A 19,048-nucleotide genomic window follows, 5' to 3' on the forward strand; every position below is an offset into this window, starting at 1 on the left:
TGCACCTTCCCGGTGGCGGAGCAGCCCAGCAGTAAGGAGAGGGGGGTAGGCCCAGGGGCAGGAGGAGCCAGCTCAGAGCTGTTGGGGGCACTGGGGGCCACAGGCACTGGACCTTCCCCGCTGCTTGGGGGGCTCCTAGGATGAACACAGCAGAGCCACAAATGCCAAGGCTCAGGCAGCCAGCATTCCCCTTCCCCCGAGCAGGGGCCGGCTGAGTGCACGCTGCTGTTTGGGGCTGATTCTGCCACCCCTTCTCCCCAGAGCCCCTGCTGGGGGCCTGGCTCCACCCTCCTTGCCCAGGGACTTGACTCCTAGCTCATCCTGGAGTAGGACGTTGCCTGGGCCCCATGACACGAGCCCCCTCCCTGCCAGGCGAAGGAAGAGAGTACCAGGGCACCCCAGCAAGGCCCCCAGCTGGGGCTGGACTTAGCTGCAGTTAAAGGGAGGGGCTTGGTTCACCCCACGGCCCGGCTCCCCCATGGGAGCGAGCAGCTGAGCCGGGCTGGGGGTCACTGGCTCCAGCCCAGGTGAGAATTAGCCTTTTCCTCTGGGCCAGCAGCACAGAGACGGGAGCTAAAAATACTCCCCTGCCATGTGCCCAGCCTGGCTCCCACGCCCTGCTGGGCACAGGCGGAAGCTGGGGGCTGCCCCCTCCCCCAGCTCCCTGGGCAGGCGCCTGGTGAAGCTGGGACCGAGGCCGGGGGGAGGTGGCTGCAGCGTTGATTAAATGCCAAAGGTCAGAGCAAAGCGAGCGCTCTGCCTCCATGCCAGGGCTCTCTGGCTGGGGGGGAGGGACCAGCCAATCTGCCAGGGACATGGCCATTGCCCGTTTTGTTAACCCAGGCTCTGCCAGCCCGAGCCCTTGGGGCATGCAGGCTGGGGGAATTGCATCTCCTCCCCTGCAAGAAGCTGCCCCCAGGAGGACCCAAGACAAGACCCCAGTTTCCTCAGCAAGTCTCAGGATGAGTGGGCAGCTTAACTCTGGTGCAGGCTGACCCAGGGCCCCAGCCCCCAGTACTGAGCAGGGTGGCAGAGAGGGCAACACACCAATGCCGCCCCCCACCTGCCTGTCAGCCCCCTGCCACTGGGCCTGCACATCAACCCTGCCCCTCAGTACACTCCCTGCCAGTGCCCCAGGCCTGTCCCTCCCACCACGGGCAGGACTCCTTCACCAATGGGGGGGGTGGGGGGCAAACAACTGAGCCCAGCTGGGCTACCCACGTATGGCCCCATGGGGAGATGCTTCCAGCAGATCCTGCCGCTGTCATGCTGGGAGCCTGCCCCTTGTCCCCTCTGGCTGGGGAGAGCACCCAGGGCGCTACATGGGACGTTTAAAGCTTTCGGCTCCTGAGGTCGCCAGTTGCCTGGGAAGCCCAGGGCAATTCCCCCGCAGGCTCCCCGCAGACGCAGGCAGGAGCTCCTGCGCTGGTTACGCTCGGGCCCCGTTTTCATCACAGGCACAGAGACGGGAGGGCACTAAAGCAGGCCCCGATTCTGGACACAAGTGGCAGCTCAGCAGAGATGCCAGGCTGCCATCCCTCCCTTGCTCCGAGGGAGCCCCACCCCCAGCCTCCCCAGGGGCTGTGGCGGGTCAGAACGGAGCAGGCTCTGCACTTTCCTTGGGCATTTATTACAAAAACAAGAACAGGAACTTTACAGAGGCAACACAGAGAGAGGTCTGAGCCCCCCCTCCCATGAAGGGCCCCCCCAACCTGGGCCTGGCCCACAGCACCCCCACATGGAGCTACTGCATCTCTAGGGCCTGACCGGCACAGCACGGAGACAGGCCCACGCGGGAACAAGCCGCCACTCAGAGGCCGCCTGCAGCTTTCTGGGGCAGAGAGGGGGAAGGTGCTTGGTGCACAGGACAGACAGACGGACGGGGGTGGAAGGCAGGAGGATGCTGCAAGTTACCAATGGGCCCAGGGCAGGGCTCTGCTCCGCAGGGGGCCCGGTGCCATGGCACCGAGCAGCGTAAAGGCACCTGGGAACGCCACCCGGGACCTCCCCAAGGGGAGCTCGGCCCCAGGCAGGCAGACGGGAGAGAGGCCCCTTAACCCTTCAAGCGCTGGGAGAAGTCACCGCAGTGACTATCCGCGGGATCAGGTGGCGCCGGCCCAGGATGCCTGGAGATGACACCCCTCGCCAGCACCGGCGCTGACAGCAGCCCCTGCGCCTCCCACCCATGGTCCTAGCAAACAGACTGCCAACCCCACCCCCGCAGCAACTGGCCAGCCTCAGGGCCCCCAAGCAGCTACCCAGCTTGGCCCACCCGTGCTGGTGCCCACAGTCATCGCCAGAACTCAGGGGCGGCATGGGAGGTCCCCACCTTTCCCACCGGCCGAGCAGGACTTGCAAGGGGGAATCCCCAGCCCGGGCAGGGACGGGCATGACAAACCAGTCGTGCCACACCAACGTCCCCCCGAGCTGGCAAGGCACCAACACCAGCACCCCAAGACAGAGCCAGGAATAAGGTGCCAAGCAGCGTCTGGCGCACCCCCGCCAGGCCGGGCACCTGCAGCACCCAGCCGGGGGTGCCAGGGAGAGTGCGGGGAGCTGGCGTTTCTACAAATAAATTAAGGAAATAAACTAGCAACCCAACAGCTGAGTGGGGGGAGCGAGTCTCTGCCCCTCACCCCCGACCCCCTGCTCAGAGCCAGGGCCTATAGATGCCACACTGGGAAGAGAGCGTCCAACTCCTCAGGACCACGTAGTTCCAGGGCTCTGACCCTGGGGCCCCAACCAGACCCCAGCAGCCGATGTCCCAGCTCCCCAGCCCAGTGGGCAGGATTCTCACAGTGCTGGCAGGGCGCAAGCCGCCCCGGGGCAGCCCCAGCCCCCTGCACACGCCAGGGCCACGGCTAGTGCAGGAGGGGCCCACCAAAGGGCACGTGACCTGGGCTGGCACATGGGGCCAGCAAGCTAGATGGGGAAGGAGCCTGCACTGGACTGGTGCCGCCAGGGCTCGGTTGCTGGGCACAGTCTCTGCTGTGGGGGACGGAGGCCCGAGTCCGGTGAGTTCCCAGGGCGGCAGCCGTTGGCCAGCTCCTCCCGTGGGGGCGTCTGCCCGCTGGCCAGGCTGGTGAGGTACGTGTGCAGGAGCTGGGCAATCTCATCCACCTGGAGGGGAGCAAAGGCCAGTCAGGGGCACTTGAGGTATCTTGGAGCCTGGGGTCGGCCCGGCGCCCCGGGCTCAGCCCTGGCTCCCCGGCCCCCCGCTGTCCCTGCACAGCCCCCGCCACCAGCGCTGGGCTCTTGCGGGGGGCGACCCAGCCGGTGCTGCAGGGAGGCCTCGCTCCGCCTGCGTGGGGAGGGGAGGGAGTGCAAGGGCCTTACCTGGGAGCACTCGAAGAGCAGGTCCCTGTCCCCCACGGAGAGGCGGAAGGTGCTGCTCTCAGACACCCCGAAGGACGAGATGCGGCCGTAGCAGAAGCTGTCGAAGGGCTCAGCCTCCCCCGGCTTGTACAGAGACACAGCCTTGGCCCCGATGCCCAGCCATAGGCGCTGGGGGCAGCTGCCCTCCGCGCTCTGCAGACAGATGGAGAGTAAGGGGCAACCCCACAGACCCTCCCTTCCCCCCAGACCCGTTTCCAGTCCTGCGTCCCCCAGGCCCCACCAGCCCCAGCTCCATCCCCTGCCCTCCCAACCCCAGTCAGGCTGCTCAGTGCCCCCTGAGAAGTTCAGAGTAATGATGGGGGGACGCTGTGGCTTCCCCCAGGTGGGGCTCAGTCTCCTGTGGGGTGGCTGCCGGGGCCTGCTTGGGGGGTGGGCCCCCAGAAATCTCCCCTAGGAAATGTTCATCTCCTAGCTGTGACCCACCTCCATGCAAAACCCCAGGGGAGCGAATTTAAAATGGCTGCCCCCCCCAGCAGAGCAGCTCCTGTTTCTGTAGGTCCTACAGAAAGCATGCACTGTGCTTCGCTGCCGGCTTTGCAAAGGGGACAGGGCCTGGGGGGCACAACCCTGCTCCTGGGACCCCAGCCCAGGGAAGGGGCTCACCGTGTGGAAGTCGACATCGAAGAGGGTAGAGCCAAACCCTGGCCACTCCCGCACCAGCGCCAGGTAGGCGGCCATGGCCTCGGCCCGGTGCATGCCCTGCAGCAGCTTCCACCTGTCCACAATGGCAGCCATCACGCTGGCCCCCTCCTCGCGCAGACGGCCACGCAGCTTCTGGTCCTGCTCCGCCTGCTGCTTGGCCAGTGAGTGGCCCCAGGGCAGGGCGCCGGCCAGCAGCCCCGCGCGGAGGCGGGTGCCGGAGCACCGGGGCGGGCCCTGGCAGGAGGCCCGGAGGCGGGAGTGCAGCGCGTGGACGGGGAAGAGCTCCTCCGGGCGGGGCACGGGGGCGTGCGTGGAGAAGTCGCTGTTGAGGGTCTGCAGGCGCAAGGCGGCCAGGGACTGCAGCGTGTCCTCCGACGTGGGCACGTAGCCCCGGATCACCATCTCGTGGGCCTGCAGCGGAGGGGCGGGGCTCAGCCAGGGAGCGGTCGGGGGGTCAGCCAGGATGTGGTCCAGGGGGTAGGGAGGGGGTGGCTTAGCCAGGAAGCAGCCCCAGCAGGGAACAAGGGCTTGAGCAGGGGATTCAGCCGTGGAGCAGCCCCAGGGGGCAGGTGGGGGGGTAGGAAGAGACAGGTGAGTAGCCTGCCCTCCACACCCCACATGCATGAACCTGTTCAGCCCCCTGGAGGTTCACACGGGCCATCTCACCCACCATCATAATGCAGCCCCCTCTGGGAGTAGGGTGCAGCAGCTGTTGGGGCTGGAAGCACTGGGGGTCCTGGCCCAGGATGCAGGGCTGACACCCCCATGGTGATGCAGTGGCAGGAGCTCAGAGCTGCAGCATTGCCCCACGCGCCTGGCGCCCTGGGGCAGGGTTCTGGGAGCCCCGTCACAAGCAGCAGCCCTGCTCAGCCCAGGCCAGTGTCCGGCTCCTACCTGCTCAAACAGGAGGGTGAACTCCACGCTGTCCCGGGGCACGTTCTCTGTGTCCAGGAAGCCGTAGTGCTTGAAGCAGAGTCTCCAGGTTGAGTCCTGCGTCGTCTCCTCCCCTGCCAGGCTGGGCGAGGCCGAAGAACAGACGGTGCCCGTTAGCACCAGGACACCTGGACCCATGCAACCCCCGCCCCCCGGCTCCTCCTGGGGCAAACGAACCACCCAGGCCCAGACAGAACTGCTGTATCGCCATGGGGCCCAGGCAATTGACATTCCCCCCAACACATACTCTGGTTCCTCCCGCCCGCATGGGCACGCCTGCCTTCCCCTCCCACTGGCTCCCCGCAGCTCAGGGCTTCAGCCTCCCCTCTCCCCTCCAGCCCGCTCACCTCCGCATGGTTCCCCCCAGCCCCCTCTTCCCAGGCCCCACTATGATGGCTGCACGGGGGGACATTTACTTTTCAAACCTGGTGAGGACGTCGGCCACCAGCGTGGCCCTGCCCACGGGCCGCTCGTGGTGCCGGTTCTGCTCGTAGAGTGCAAAGACGTTGGGGCTCTGAGACAAGCCCAGCCGAGCCACCAGCTCCTGGGCCACCTGGGGCGAGACAAAGGCAACCAAGGGGTGACTACGTGCCCCGGGCCACGGCGCTCAGGGCTGCAAAGGGACACAGACAGGTCACAGCGGGGAATCCCGGACGCTCCCCCAGTGGCTCCCACCCGTCTTCCGCAAGAGGGGCTGCCCCATGCTCCGGGGCACCAGAGCCAGGGTCTGCACAGGAGCCCCCAGGCTGCTTACCACAGCCCTGAGCCCAACTGCTCCCCACACAGGGCCTGGTGCCCCCTCATGGCTTAACCCTGGTGCCCCAGCCTGGGCACTGGGGTTCCAGCCGGCCGCCTATCGGGAGCCTCCCCTCCATGCTGGGCCCCCAACAGCCCATCACGCCCGGACACCTGCCCCAGGCAAGGGGGCGAGGGGCCACCTCCCATCCCCCGCTCACCTCCTCAGCCGTGGTGTGGGAGCTGATGGCCACGGTGCAAGCGGAGGTTCCAGGGCAGTGCACGGTGCAGAGCATGTCCTGCCGCTGGATCAGCACCACGATCTCGTCCAGCGAGGGCACGCACTCCCGCACCCGGGTCTTGCCCAGGGCCGCCCTGATGAAGCGCCCATACTCCGCCATCTCCGAGCCAGGGAACTCGCTCTCTGTCCTGCAGAAGAAGCCGCGGGGGCATCAGGGAACCAGCAGCACCAGCCACGCTGCCCAGAACCCAGCCCCTGGGGTCCAGCTGCCATCACTCCCGACCCCCAGAGCCAGGCCACAGGGGATGTAATATGGGCAGCCTGCAGCCAGGACCTTGCCCCTTGCTCTGCACCAAGGGCACCTGGCCCTCAGCCCTCACGGCCGCTCCATCCCCCAAGCCAGAGCGAGTCCTCCAGCAGCTCCCCCGGGGGCTGTAGGACCAGGGTGCCCAGATCCCACCCGCACTACAGTCCCCCTCGCCCCCCGGCCTGGCTGGGAGCTCACAGGGTATTTGCTGTCTGCTGACAGGAGTCAGGTTTCCCACACCAGCCCTTGGGTGGGGAAGCTGCTGGGACCATCACTGGCTCCCCGTGAACTGGGGAAGGCAGTGGGGCTGGGAAACATGGCACCTGGCGCCGTCAGCCCACGGAACTCACTGCCACAAGATCACACTGAGCCTGAGGGCTCAGAAGATCCGACAGGGGCTGACACAGACGTAGGGAACGAGGGGCCAGAGCTCCAGCGGAGGGGGTATGTACCCCCCTGCTCCAGGCCTTCTTCCAAGCTCCCCATGGGGCGAGGGGTCTGCAGAGCAAGGCCCTTCACCCCTCAAGTACACGGCACCTCCTCTGGGCAAACCCGCACTGCCTCACCCCCCTCCCAAGGCCCCCAGGGCCCAGCACACCCTGCTCCCGCTCCCCCAGGACCCAGCACGCCCCCCCTCCCCCGGGCCCGGCACGCGCCCCATCCGCAGCGTTCTCCGCACCCCCTGCACTCGCCTGCCCAGGTGGAAGTTCAGGTAGCGCAGAACCGGCGGGGAGGGCAGGAAGGTGCAGCTCATGCAAGTGAGCAGCTGCCAGCAGTGCAGGTTGCCCAGCCCGCCAGGGGCTGGCGGCTCCGTGGTCTGCTTGACCAGCTGGCAGTAGATCTCGTCAACCAGGGGCTGCAGATCCAGGCAGGTCTGCAGGATGCCCTGGATCAGGGGCACTGGGTCTCGCTCCGACTCCAGCTGCTGCAGGGAGTTGAAGAGCTTCACGGCCTCGTCACGCAGGGTCATGTAGCCGTGGGGGCCGGGGGCTGGGGGAGGATGGCTCGGTTAACGGGGCAGGAACCAGGCAGGTCAGGTGTGGGTCCTGGCTTGGCCAAGTGCTCCCAGGGCCGGGCCCTGGATCTCGCTCAGCCTCAGCTCAGCCCCGACTGAGCTCGAGGGACAGACACAGGGCAGCACCTGGCACAATGGGGATCCCCCCCATCACCAAACACCCACCCAGACCCCACCAGGCACGAGTGTCACCATGGCGACCCAGAAGGGAACACCCTGCACCCTCCAGGCACAGGCGCTGGGCCTGCTCCCCTGGCAGCTTGGAGCGGGGCAGTGCCCACCCCCCAGCAGGGGATGGCCAGGAAAGAGCTGGGCTGGTGGGTGGGTCAGAGCCCAGCTCGGCTCCTGGCAGCAACCCCAGCCTCTTCGTGCCCCACAGGAGCGCTGTGCCCAGCCCCGGGCGACAGAGGGAGCCCAGCGCAGCATGGGCTGGGACCCTGCCCCACTGCTGGGCATGAGAATCACGAGACACGGACAGGCAGGGGCCCGGGCAGCAGCCCAGCCGAAAGCCCGGAAACGTACGGCAGCAGGGCCTGCAAGGGGGAGGCTCCTCTTCAGCCCCCCGGGGCAGCGCCCCCCACTCCCTGAGCTCCCCATTCATGGGGTGGCATTCCCCCTGTCCATGGAGCCCCGTGCAGCACATCCAGCCCCCCCCACACAGGGAGCCGCAGAGCTCGGCTCTCCCCCGCCCGCTCACCGCGGTGGTCGGAGCTGCCGTACGGGAAGGGCAGCAGGGGCGCATAGAGCGGGCTGCTGGTGTAGCGCAGGACCGGGTTGCAGCGGTAGATCTGCTCCAGGATCTCCGGGCTCCCGCGGTTCTCCTGGGGAGACAAAGGAGCAGCCGGGGCTGCAGAGCAGGGGGCGAGGCACAGACGGGCGCGGCGAAGGCAGGTGCTGGGGCTCCGGGTTCCAGTCCCGGGGGCCTCTTCTCTGCCCCCAGGCACCGTGCGCTGCAGGCCATGGTTTTGGGGGGGGGGGGGTTCACGGGGAGCCAGTGATGGTCCCAGCAGCTTCCCCACCCGAGGGCTGGGAGTCGGCCAGGGCTGTGGCAAGGCCTCCGGCCAAGGGGAGAGGAGGGTCCCAGGGAGAGCCATGGGCCGGCCAAACGCACCCCCATCCCGGCCTTACCTCGATGTCGTGCATGAGCAGCTGCGTGGGCGTCTGCACGGGGGCCTTGCTGTGGATCACCTTCTGCACGGCGCACACCCAGTGCACGGCCTCGTTCAGGTGCTCTGTGAACAGGCGGTAACAGTGCTTCCGGCCAAACACCGTCACGCTCCAGTAGCCTGCGAAGGGCAGAGCGCTCACACCGGCCGCCGGGCCCCGGGCCGCCAGCCCCACCAGCCCCAGCCCCCTCCCGCGCTCCAGGCAGAAGCCAGCTTCAGAAAGCAGGGGCCTGGCCCCCTGCACCGGCGGCTGGGCCCAGGCCTTGCCAGCCCGAGCTGGGCCCAGGGGGCAGGGGCTAGTGTCCAGAGCAGGCCCCTCCAGGGAGCCACATGCAGGCCGGGGGGATGCGCTGGACGTCGAGCCAGACGCTGGTGAGGTCTGTGTTCCAGACTGACGTCCTCCCGGGCCCCTGCTAAGGGTGAACCCTCCCCCCGACCCCTCCCCAGCATCTGCACCACTGGCCTGGGGCAGGGACCCTACCGGTCTCCTTGTAGGTCTGCTTGTCGGGCCACAGCACGGAGCAGAGGCTGGTGAGCACCAGGGTGCCAAGGCGCCTGGCCCCCACCTCGCTGCCGCTGTAGTAATCCAGGGAGTCCTGGGTCAGCACAAACCAGTACTTCCGGGGCCGGATCCATGGGCCCTTCACGCCCCCCCGTGCCTCCCTCTGCAGCCAGCCTGGGGGGACGGAGAGATGGGGTGAGCTCCCCCAGGGCCCAGCACCACCCTGCCTACACTTGTGCTCCCCACACCTCCCTCAGCAGCCAGCCTGGGGGGACGGAGAGACGGGGTGAGCTCCCCCAGGGCCCAGCACCACCTTGCCCACACTTGTGCTCCCCACACCTCCCTCGGCAGCCAGCCTGGGGGGACGGAGAGATGGGGTGAGCTCCCTCAGGGCCCAGCACCACCCTGCCCACACTTGTGCTCCCCACACCTCCCTCGGCAGCCAGCCTGGGGGGACGGAGAGACGGGGTGAGCTCCCTCAGGGCCCAGCACCACCCTGCCCACACTTGCGCTCCCCACACCTCCCTCGGCAGCCAGTCTGGGGGGACGGAGAGACGGGCTGAGCTCCCCCAGGGCCTCCCCCCAGGTCCCCGCCAGCCGGTTCTCCCCCACCTGGGCAGTTCTGGTTTGCAGCCCCTTGGGTCCCCCCAGGAGGTGGCCCCCCAGGGAGAGGGAGCGGGGGAAGGGATTGAGCTGGCCTGGGGGGGGGTGGGCGAGCCGCTGCTGAGCAATGGGCAGCCAGGACCCACCCTCCACGTACCCGCTGCGCAGTCCAGCCCCTGAGGGACCCCTGCACGGCTCCAGAGCCTCCTTGGCAGCTGGGGGGCAGGGGCAGGGCTGCAGACGGAGCTGGCCTGGCTGTGGCTCCCCGACAATACAGCTCGGGGAGGGGGGGTTCCAGCCGGGGAGCCGCCACTCACGTCTGGCCAGCGCCTTATGCAACCACAGGAAGCTGGCTGGTCCTGGGTCATGACATGGGGCCTTCAGGGCTCCCCCGCCCCCAGCCACTGCCTGCAGCCTCAGCCCAGAGCAGTGGGAGCCAGCTGGGCTGGGGCAGCGTCTGAGGAGCAAGTTCAAGACCCCAGGCTCCTTGGAGCCCCAAGTTCAAATCCCAGCGGGGCCGGGCCAGCGTGGAGCCCTCCCCGTCCCCAGGGACCTGCCGTGGGAAGGAGGGAACTGCCCAGACATCCGTCTGCCCCTTGGGTCCCCCCCAGCCCCTCACCCACCTTTCACGATGGCATCAGGATCATCCTCCACTGGCCCCGGCCCCTTCTCCGTGATGAGGCTGCGCATCTCCTCCGAGACCGGCAGCGACCTGGGACCAAGACAGGGGGTGAGCAAGGGGCCCCAGGACCCGCCAGGCCCCTGCGCACCCAGCTTGGCACAGGCAGGGCTCAGCTCCCTCGCCCGGGGCACCAGGCGGGCACAGACCACGTGGCAGCAGCTCCACTCAGCCCCTGGCCCGCGGGGCTCGCAGCCAGGCTGGGGCTGGAGGCAGGAGGCAACGGTGGCCCCAGAGGGGGCAGCAGCCCGCCTGCCTTGGCCTGAGCGGAGACAGGGGGCACCCCCAGCGTGGCCCAACGGGCACCCTCGGAGACCCTGCCAACGCCCAAGTTCTCACCAAGGAGTCTGGCAGGGGAGGGGGATTCATGCCTCACATCATCCCAGCCCCCCGCAACAAACCGCTGCAAAGCCAGCCCCACCCCTGGGGGGGGTCTAGCCCCATGCACTTGGCCTCTGCCGAGACGAGAAGAGGGGTCATCTCAGCCCCCGACGGTCCCCCCCAGTGAGCGTGCAAGGCTCGCACGCAGTGGGGCGGTGGCAGGGGGTGACCCAGTCCAATCCAGAGGGGAATGGCCCCCCAGCCAGCAGGACAGAAACGTCCCCGTCCCCCGCTGCCCGTGGTGGGAAAGCAGCCGAGCCCTCAGATGCAGATAACCCCGGCTAAAAATATCCCGCTTGCCCGCACGCCTGCCAAGGAATTCGGAAAATGAACCACCAAGAAAAACCCTGGTGGCAGGGGCTGAGGGGGCAGCGTCGCCGGCACCTGACCCAGCCCTCGGGACCCCCCCACCCCTCTCCCCCCACCGCGGGGCCCTGATCCTGCTGCCCAAACCAGACCCCTCCCCCCACGCTCCCCACACAAGGCCCTGACCCAGCCCTCCGGACCCCCCCACCATGCTCCCCCCCCCCACGGGGTGCTGACACAGCCCTCTGGACCCCCCCACCACCACGCTCCCCACCACAGGGCCCTGACCCAGCCCACTGGACACCCCCCCCCCGCGCTCCCCCCCACGGGGCACTGACACAGCCCTCCAGACCCCCCCCACCATGCTACCCCCCACTGCGGGGCTCTGACACAGCCCTCCAGACCCCAGCAGGAGCATCCCAGCTCCCGGCTCTGCTCCAAGAGCCCTGCCCGTGACCCCCTGTGGGTGCAGACCCAGGGCAGCTCCCTCACAGCGCCCAGGCATCGTTACAGGCTTCGCGTTTCCCAACAGCTCCTGGGGCAGCCACTCGGATCTCCACTCCGCAGGGGGGAAACTGAGGCAGAGAAGGGCAGTGACATGCCCAAGGTTGCCCCAAGAGTCAGATCTGACTCTCAGCCCCCCATCCCCGAACACACACACACACACACCCCAACCCACTCAATCCTGCTCCCCCTGGATAGAACCCAGGAGTCCTGGCTCCCACCTCCCCTGATCTAACCCACTGGAGCCCACTCCCATCCCAGAGCCAGGGAGTGAACCCAGGACCCAGGAGTCCTGGCTCCCAGCCCACTGCTCTACCCACTGAACTTTGTTGCCTCTCCTCTCCCCATACGTGGGGTCGGGGGCACCATGGCTGAGACCTGCCCTTGCTGTCTGAGGGGATGAGAAAGGCCAGGGCCAGGCAAGGAGCAAGGCTGGGGGCCGTGACCCAGATGCAGGGAGCCAGCGAGGCCATGCCCCCAACCCTGTCTCTCCCCCTCCCCCAGCCTGCCACCTGGATAAGGAGCTGCTGCCCAACCCCATCCCACTCACGACCAAGGCCCAGGTGGGCAACAGATGAGCCGTGAGTCACTTCGGGACCCGCTGCCGAGAGCCGGGGCTGCCGGCAGAGCCAAGTGCCGATGGGCTGGCACCTAGGCACTGCCCCACAATAGTCTCCCCTTCCGGCAAAGCCAAAACCTGCCGGGCACCCTGTGACCCCCACTCCGGCTCAGCCGGGGCAGAGCCTGGGGGGAGCTCAGACCATCTGGGAGTGGTCAGGGGCCAGGAGCTCGGCCCGGGATGGGGGCACCTGGGGATCAGGGCTGGGTACCACAGCGAGCCTACACCACGGGGAGAGGGGCCCAGAGGGGATGGCAGACAGGGGCTGGGGGTGTCATCACTAGGGGGCAGGGCCGGGGGCAAGGAGCAGGGCCTCCGCCTCCTATTGGCAAAGAGGGCAGGGGGCCCAGCAGGGGCTCTGCGCCACCAGCCCCCTGGCCCGGCTGCGAGGCCCCTGGGGAAGGGGGCACCATTCCAGGGGCCAGCCACATGGCAGCTGGTTATCGGCAGGGCCCGGCAATGGGAGCAGGGCCCGGTGCTCAAGCAGCCCGTGAGCCGAGGAGCCAAACCAGGGGCCGTCCCTGGGCCCCAGGCCGGGTTTCCTGCCACTGCCGGGCCATTCCAGGGGAGCAGGTGCCACGCTGGGCCCAGGCTGGGTGCCCGAGGGCGGCCAGGCCCAGGTCACTCACCGTTCGGGGCCGCTGCCGGAGCGGACAGGCTGGGTCAGGCTCAGTGGCAGTGGCCCCTGGGGAGGAAAGGCAGAGGTGCCGTTAGAGTCCCAGACCCCCAGCCACGCGCGCCAACACCCCACACCTACCCCGGCCCCACTCACCCCCACAGCAGGCCTCACGTAAGGACCTGCCAGAGGTCTCAGCCCCGGGCCCAGCCCCTCTCAGGAGGGGGGCTTGTGCCCGCTGCTGCCATGGGAGCGGGTGACGTCCCCATCCCAAGCCACTTCCCCATGAAAGAAGGAAGTGAGTGACCCACAAAGCCAGCCCATCCCCCAAGCTGGCCAGGGCCTGGGACCCATCCGCCCCTCCCCCCCACCCCCCGGCTGCGTTCGGGGGCCGTGGCCAGGTGAGCAGGCCCTGGATCCTCAGCCAACCCCGCCAGGCTCTGTCCTGTGCAGCGTTGCACAAGATTGCTGCTGGGTAACACGCTCACAGCACAAAGTCCCATTGTCACTGGGGCTGCCGACTTCCCGCCTGCATCCACCGGCAGAGACCCCAGCCCAGCAGCTGGACAGATGCTGGATCCTCCCCAGCTGCAGGGCTTGGCTTTACTGATGCCCCATCCCTCCCTGCTCTGGGCCTGTGACAACCGAGATGGGGCCCGGGGGGGGGGGGGGGGGGAGCGACACTGCAGGCAGCACCAAGGGGCATCAGCAGAACGTGGGTGGGGGGGCACCCCCCAGACTAGAAAGTCCCACTGTTCCAGAGTGGAGGGGGAGAGCAGGGCAGAGAAAGCAGGGGGCTGAAAGTCAGGACTGAGGGGCACAGGGAGAGCTGGAGGAATGGAGGAAGGCCAGGGCTCGGATACCAATGGCCTGTGGGTCAGGAGTGAGGGGCAATGGCAGAGCTGGTGGGGGGGAAGCCCAGTACTGGGCTAGCAGGGGGCTGTGAATGAGGGGCACTGGTCCAGTAAGAGCCGGGGGCGGGGGAGCCCAGGGCTGGGCTAGCAGGGGGCTGCAAGTCGGGAATGAGGGGCACTGGCAGATATAGGCACAGTAAGAACAAACCCCCTCAAGGAAGCCCCATGCCCTGTCCGAGTTGACGGGCCATTCACAGTTTGGGGGTGGGGGGCGCACGCTAGCGACTGGATGCAAAGGAAAGGAGGCTGCAGCTAAAAATAGAGCCACGGAGAGGCGGGGTGGGGGCCGGGGGAGCGACTCCAGCAGGTACTGAGACGCGGCCCTGGGGGACGAGGGCTCGGCTGACCTGTGGCATTAGCAGCACCTGTTCCCAATATAACCATAGCCCCTGCACTGACAGCCTGGCTCCTCTCAGTCCCAGAAGCACTGGGGGCGGGGGGGGGGTCTGGCTGGGGCCCCCTTGCACCCAGCCACAGAGCAGGGGAGGATTTTCCCCACTCCCCGAACAGCTTCCCGGAAGATCTTCAGCCGAGCCGCGGGGCCTTGGCTGCCTCCCAGCTGCGGGGGAGCCGCGGGCTCTTTCCCAGCGATATAAATAACAGGCAGGAGCCAGGCCCCAGCGTGCAGGGCTGGGGCGGCTGCTCCCACGATGGGGGGTGGGGGTGCTCCCAGCACAGCTGGGGCTGGTCGGTGGGGTGCTTGGCGAGGCGGCTGCCCAGACCTAGCCGCAGCACCCAGCCCAGCTCCCCAGGGGCAGGCAACAGCCGGGACCCAGGCAGGTCCCCGGCACCGAGGTCAGGGAGGAATCACTCCTTTGGCTCTGCTGCCTGCCTCCCTGGCAGGGAAACACTGATCAGCCCCAGAGAAAGGGACCCCCCCCTTAAAGAGACAGCCCCCTCTAAAACCACCCCACGAGCTCCCCACAAGCCACATCTGGGCAGCGGCCACTGGGAGCGCCGGGGCACCGGGAAGGCAGTGCGGGCTCTGCCCCCGGGGCGACGAGGGGCGTCATGGCCCATGCTGATGGCAAGTCCTGCGGAGCGGAAAGGTGACAGGTGCCCAGGTGTGTATAACTGAGGGGCACCGGTTTCCTTAGCACCCGCTCCAGCTGCACGGCACGGAGCCGGGGACCCCAGCTCCCCAGCCCCACACGTATCAGCCCTGGGGCTTAGGCAGGGGCTGGGAACTCGGCCTGCACAGACAGGTGCTCACGGGGGCCCCGGCAGGGCAGCCACGCCCCACACAGCACATGACCCGTCATGGTTTGATAACGTCTTCCCCACAGACCGCACGGCGGGGGCAGGGCCCAGCGCGCTGCTCAGCCCAGCCCAGCAGGACGCGGAGGCAGAGCAGCCACCAGCGCCCATGGGCCCCCGAGCCGGCCCCCCTTTGCACAGGCCTTGGGGAAGGGGAAGCACGAAGTCTCCTTATCAAACAGCAGGGAGTCCCCAGCGTTATCAGCCTCCTCCACACAGGGCAGCCCGAGGGCAAACCAGCAGCTTCCCCAGGCTTGGAGGAAGCGGCCGCAGGCGCTGCCAGACCCTGCACTGCAATATGACCTGTCTCCACGCACCCCTGGGACGGCCCCGCCACTCCCACACTGGCACCAAGCCTCGCCCTGCGGTGCTCTGATGGCAACGAGGAACAACAGCCCCGTAGTCTGGGCACCATCCGGAGCTGGCAGGTCCATGAAAGGCCCTGGGGCAGCCCAAGGGCCAGGAGCACCGTAAAGCCACTGGGGCCCTGCGAGGCCATTTGGTCGCTGCTGGCATTTCACTGGCCTGGCCGGTCTCTCTGCTGCACTGGGGGCAGCCCCCCCACAACCATGGGCCTCTGCCTGGGATTCAGCACCCCGGCCCTGCTGCTCCCTGCCCCGCAGAGGGGTGGGCAGCTCCGCTCCCCAGCAGGCTCCACTGGGAGAGACAGGCCAGCCCAGGGGCTGCTGCACCAGCGTCCGAGGTCAGCACCAGGGCTCAGATCCCAGGACAGGCTGAGGAATGGGGGGGACCCTGGCTCAGTACCCAGGACCCCCAGCACCCTCGAGCCACTGGGCACTCCATGTCTGGGTCAAGAGGGACAGAGCTACCCAATCCCTGCCCCCACATCGCTCCAGATGGGGGCTGCGCCTGACCACTGCCCCGACACAGGGCCCTCCCCACACCTCAGCCCCCTGCAGCCGTGACACCAAACCCACGGACGCTGCCTGGAGGCTGCAGTGTAAGAAGCGGCCTGGGTCTGCTCCCACGGCCAGCACCCCCCCACCCCCCCCGGGTCCTGCTCAAACCGCCGAACCCTTCCCCACAGGGCCCACTCACATGGCTAGTGCCCCCTCCACTCCCGAGCCCCTCCCCACGGGGCCCGCTCACGCACCCCGAACCTCCCTGTCCCACTCGCATGCCCCGCCCACCCCAGGGCCCGCTCACACACCCAGCACCCCTGCCCAGCTCACACCCCCGAGCCCCCACCTCCACCCCGGGCCCACTCACATGCACAGCACTGCACCGCCCTGCTCACATGCACAGCCCCCCCCGTCATTCTGGTTAGCCAGGAATTTGCAGGGGCACTTGGCTCCATCCACCAGCAGCCCTGGGGCAACAGAGGCACCCCTCCTTCCCCTCTCCTCCCCCCGGCCCGCCATCGGGCAGCTAGAACTCCGGAGATCTGAGCCTGTGGGGCTGGTGCTGTCCTGGGGCTGAGAGGAGGCCGCCCGCTCCCCAGCACCGCCGGGTGCAGGATTAGCTCCCAGCTCACACGTTCGGCCCCCAGGGGCCTGGCACTGGGGCCCCCACACCAGCTCTCACATGCTCTGAATTACAGCACCAAGTGGCATTAAAGGGGCAGGATCACCTGGGTCCTTCCAGGAGAAAAGAAGCAGCTCCCACTCCCCCTGCACCTGGGACAGACCCCAGCCTCCTTAGCCGGTGAGCAGCAGTCGGGGGGCCTGGAACACAGAGCTCAGGGTACAGAGACCAGCCCTCTCTGTCCTCCAGCGCTGCCCCCAGTCAGGGGAGGGGGCGATGGTGTGGACTGGGGAGTTGGCAGCTAGCAGGGAGAGACACTGTTTGCTCTGGGGTTATGTGAAGGATTCTGGCCCCTTTTGACAGCCCAGAACCCTCTATTTAAGGCCCAGGATGAGCCAGGGCTCTGGGGAGCCTCAGACACGCGGTGGCAGCTCGGGGCTCCCCTCCCCATTGCCAGCACCACACGCACCTCCGCTGAGATCACCTTGCTGGGTTGGGCCTGGGCGAGGGCCAGGTCCCGGGGGCGAGGGGGGAAGATACACACCCTGTGCACCAACCGCAAGAGTGGCAGCAAGTCAGACAGCATCCCGCGCCCCTCCTGCACACACCACCACGGGAGGGCAGCGTGGTCCTCGGTGGGCGTCACAGCCTCCCTGCACACAGTCTGACCCATGCCACAGCCCCTTTACCTCCCCAGTTGGTGAGAATTCCCCGAGGGGGTCGGCTCACCCGCGGCCAAGGGCGCACCAGTGGACAGCGGACGAGGACACTCCCCAAAGGAAGCAGGCCTGGGGCTTCTCCCCTTTTAGGCTCTGCACAGACACAGCGAGACACAGGCCCTGCCCCCAAAGAGCTCTCTGAGGGAACAAGGCAGGCACAGGAATGGGAACCAAGGCCCAGAGAGACCGGCCACAATTTTCAGGAGAACTCAGCAGCCCGCTGTAAACCCGTCCCCATCTGCTGGGGCTGAGCCTGTGGAAATCTGGCCCAGGGCTCTCTGGAAAGCCGGAGCTACTTATCCAGGGTAGCACTGGGAGCCTGGGGCTGAGCCAGGAAATGGAGCCAGGGCCCCCAGGGCCCAGCCAGCCCCTCTAACCGCAGGGAGAAGTTCAGCAACATTTGCTGAAAGGCTGCAGCCAGCTCAGGGGTGCATGCCTCGGCAGGTCCTCTGCAGGGCGGGTGGGGATGGCGCTGCCTGCCTGGGAAGGTGGGAAGAGGTGACTGCAATGCAGGCTGCTAGGAAAGCGCTGGGAAACGGATGCAAAGAAACATGGTGTAACCCACCAGGGGCAAGTCAACCTCCAGGCCGTGAACTCAGCGCCAGACTGACCCCTCCCCTCCCCCGGGCACTGCCATACACAGAGCTGCAGGCCCAACCCAGCCCCGGGGGCGAGGGGACACTCCCGCCTTCCCCTGCTCCTGGAGAAGGGCCCCTGTAGCCCCAGCTGGAGCCAGGGTGAAGGGCCTGTAGGTGCAGCTCCAGCAGCCAGAAGGGCCACCAACCCTCCCTAGGCCGCCCCAATGGGACAGGCATACAGAGCCTTGGGGAGACCTCTGAGCCCCCGTGCACCCCCAGCAGGGTCCCTCGACACCCTCCCACTGTTGGGGTGGCAGGCCCCCAAGGAAGCTAGGACCCAGCGGACGCCCCCCCTCTCCTGATGCACAGTTTGATGCCACCTCCCTACCTTAGGGGTGCTGGGAGGGGGGGGCCCCAGGGTCTGGGCCACCCCTTCCCCAAAGAGCTGGGAGCGGTCAGGGTGCCACTCAGCCTGCCACCAGGCTCCATGGACGGGGCAGGGCAGGAGGTGCCTGGATGCCATGAGCCGGGGCTGGGGGTCCCCGCACACGGCAGGGACCCGGGGCTGCATCTCCCCGCAGGGCACGGGGACCCCAGCCACCGCGCGCTCAGCCCCCGTTGGCGGCGGGCACCAGAGCCCAGCGCTGCGGCTGGCCCTGCCGAGGCACCGGGCCCCTCTCCGGGGCTGAGCGCAGCTCGGGACCCGTCCCGCGCCCCCCACCCCGGGCAGAGACAGGCTCCAAAGGAGGGAGCCAGCAGCGCGCACGGACGGCGGGGGCAGCGGTTCCGTGAGGGGGGGAAGAGGCCTGGCCCCGGGACCTTCCCACGTCCCGGCCCCAGCGTGCGGGGCTGCGGGAGCGCACCCCGCGGCGCCGGGGAGCCGGGCCAGCGCTGCGCCCCCGGAGAGCGCCCGAAGCAGCCGCGTCCCGCCAGCGGGCGGCCCGCGCCGGGCACCCACCTGGGCTCCCTTGCTCCGCAGCTCGAAGGACGATTCCTCCTCGGCCTCCCCGTCCGGCTCCTTGTCCGGCTCGCCATAGTCCCGCCGGAGCAGGGTGAAGCCCTGCCGACAGCACAGCAGCCACCAGAGCCCGCCCGGGAACGGCATCCCCCCGCCCGGGCTCCAGCCGCGCCGGGCAGGGCGGGCGCTGCCGCTGCGCGCCCGTCGGGCCGGGGAGCCCTGCGCGCTGCGAAGCCCTGATGCGCCCGGGCACCCTCGGCCTCTCGCGGGCCGCTCCCCCGGCTCCGGCTCCGGCTGGGGGCACCCGGCCCGCTTCCCTCCGCCCCCGGGCGGGGAGGGGGCAGGCGCGTCATGGGGCCCGGCCAATCGCTCGGCAGGTGCCCGAGGAGCCCCGCCTGCCGCCCCGGCCTCTTGCATCATGAGCCCCGCCGCGGGGGGGCCCTGCCCGGGCGGAGCGCGGACCTGCCGCGCCCGGACGGTGACCCCCCTCCG

The 19,048-nt window shown here is 68.4% G+C and overlaps 1 protein-coding gene across 2 annotated transcripts; it reads right to left on the reverse strand.

The window, feature by feature from the left end:
- Positions 1-1,713: 1,713 nt before the first annotated feature.
- Positions 1,714-18,787, reverse strand: PLEKHH3 (pleckstrin homology, MyTH4 and FERM domain containing H3). 2 transcript variants are annotated; one of them, XM_077806227.1, is made up of 13 exons: positions 18,557-18,787; positions 12,659-12,714; positions 10,164-10,252; positions 8,917-9,111; positions 8,398-8,555; positions 7,967-8,090; positions 6,947-7,244; positions 5,928-6,135; positions 5,397-5,524; positions 4,933-5,053; positions 4,000-4,449; positions 3,337-3,528; positions 1,714-3,120 (listed from the first exon to the last, which is right to left on the reverse strand). In XM_077806227.1, the coding sequence occupies exons 1-13, from the start codon at positions 18,701-18,703 to the stop codon at positions 2,923-2,925; spliced, it is 2,364 nt and encodes a 787-aa protein (XP_077662353.1). In that variant the 5' UTR covers positions 18,704-18,787; the 3' UTR covers positions 1,714-2,922. The 2 variants fall into 2 exon arrangements, with proteins under 2 accessions (XP_077662353.1, XP_077662352.1); XM_077806226.1 differs by having other exon boundaries at positions 5,388-5,524.
- Between the last annotated feature and the right edge of the window lie 261 nt (positions 18,788-19,048).

Source organism: Eretmochelys imbricata, chromosome 27 (assembly GCF_965152235.1).
Source record: "Eretmochelys imbricata isolate rEreImb1 chromosome 27, rEreImb1.hap1, whole genome shotgun sequence".
Classification (NCBI taxonomy): Eukaryota; Metazoa; Chordata; order Testudines; family Cheloniidae; genus Eretmochelys; species Eretmochelys imbricata.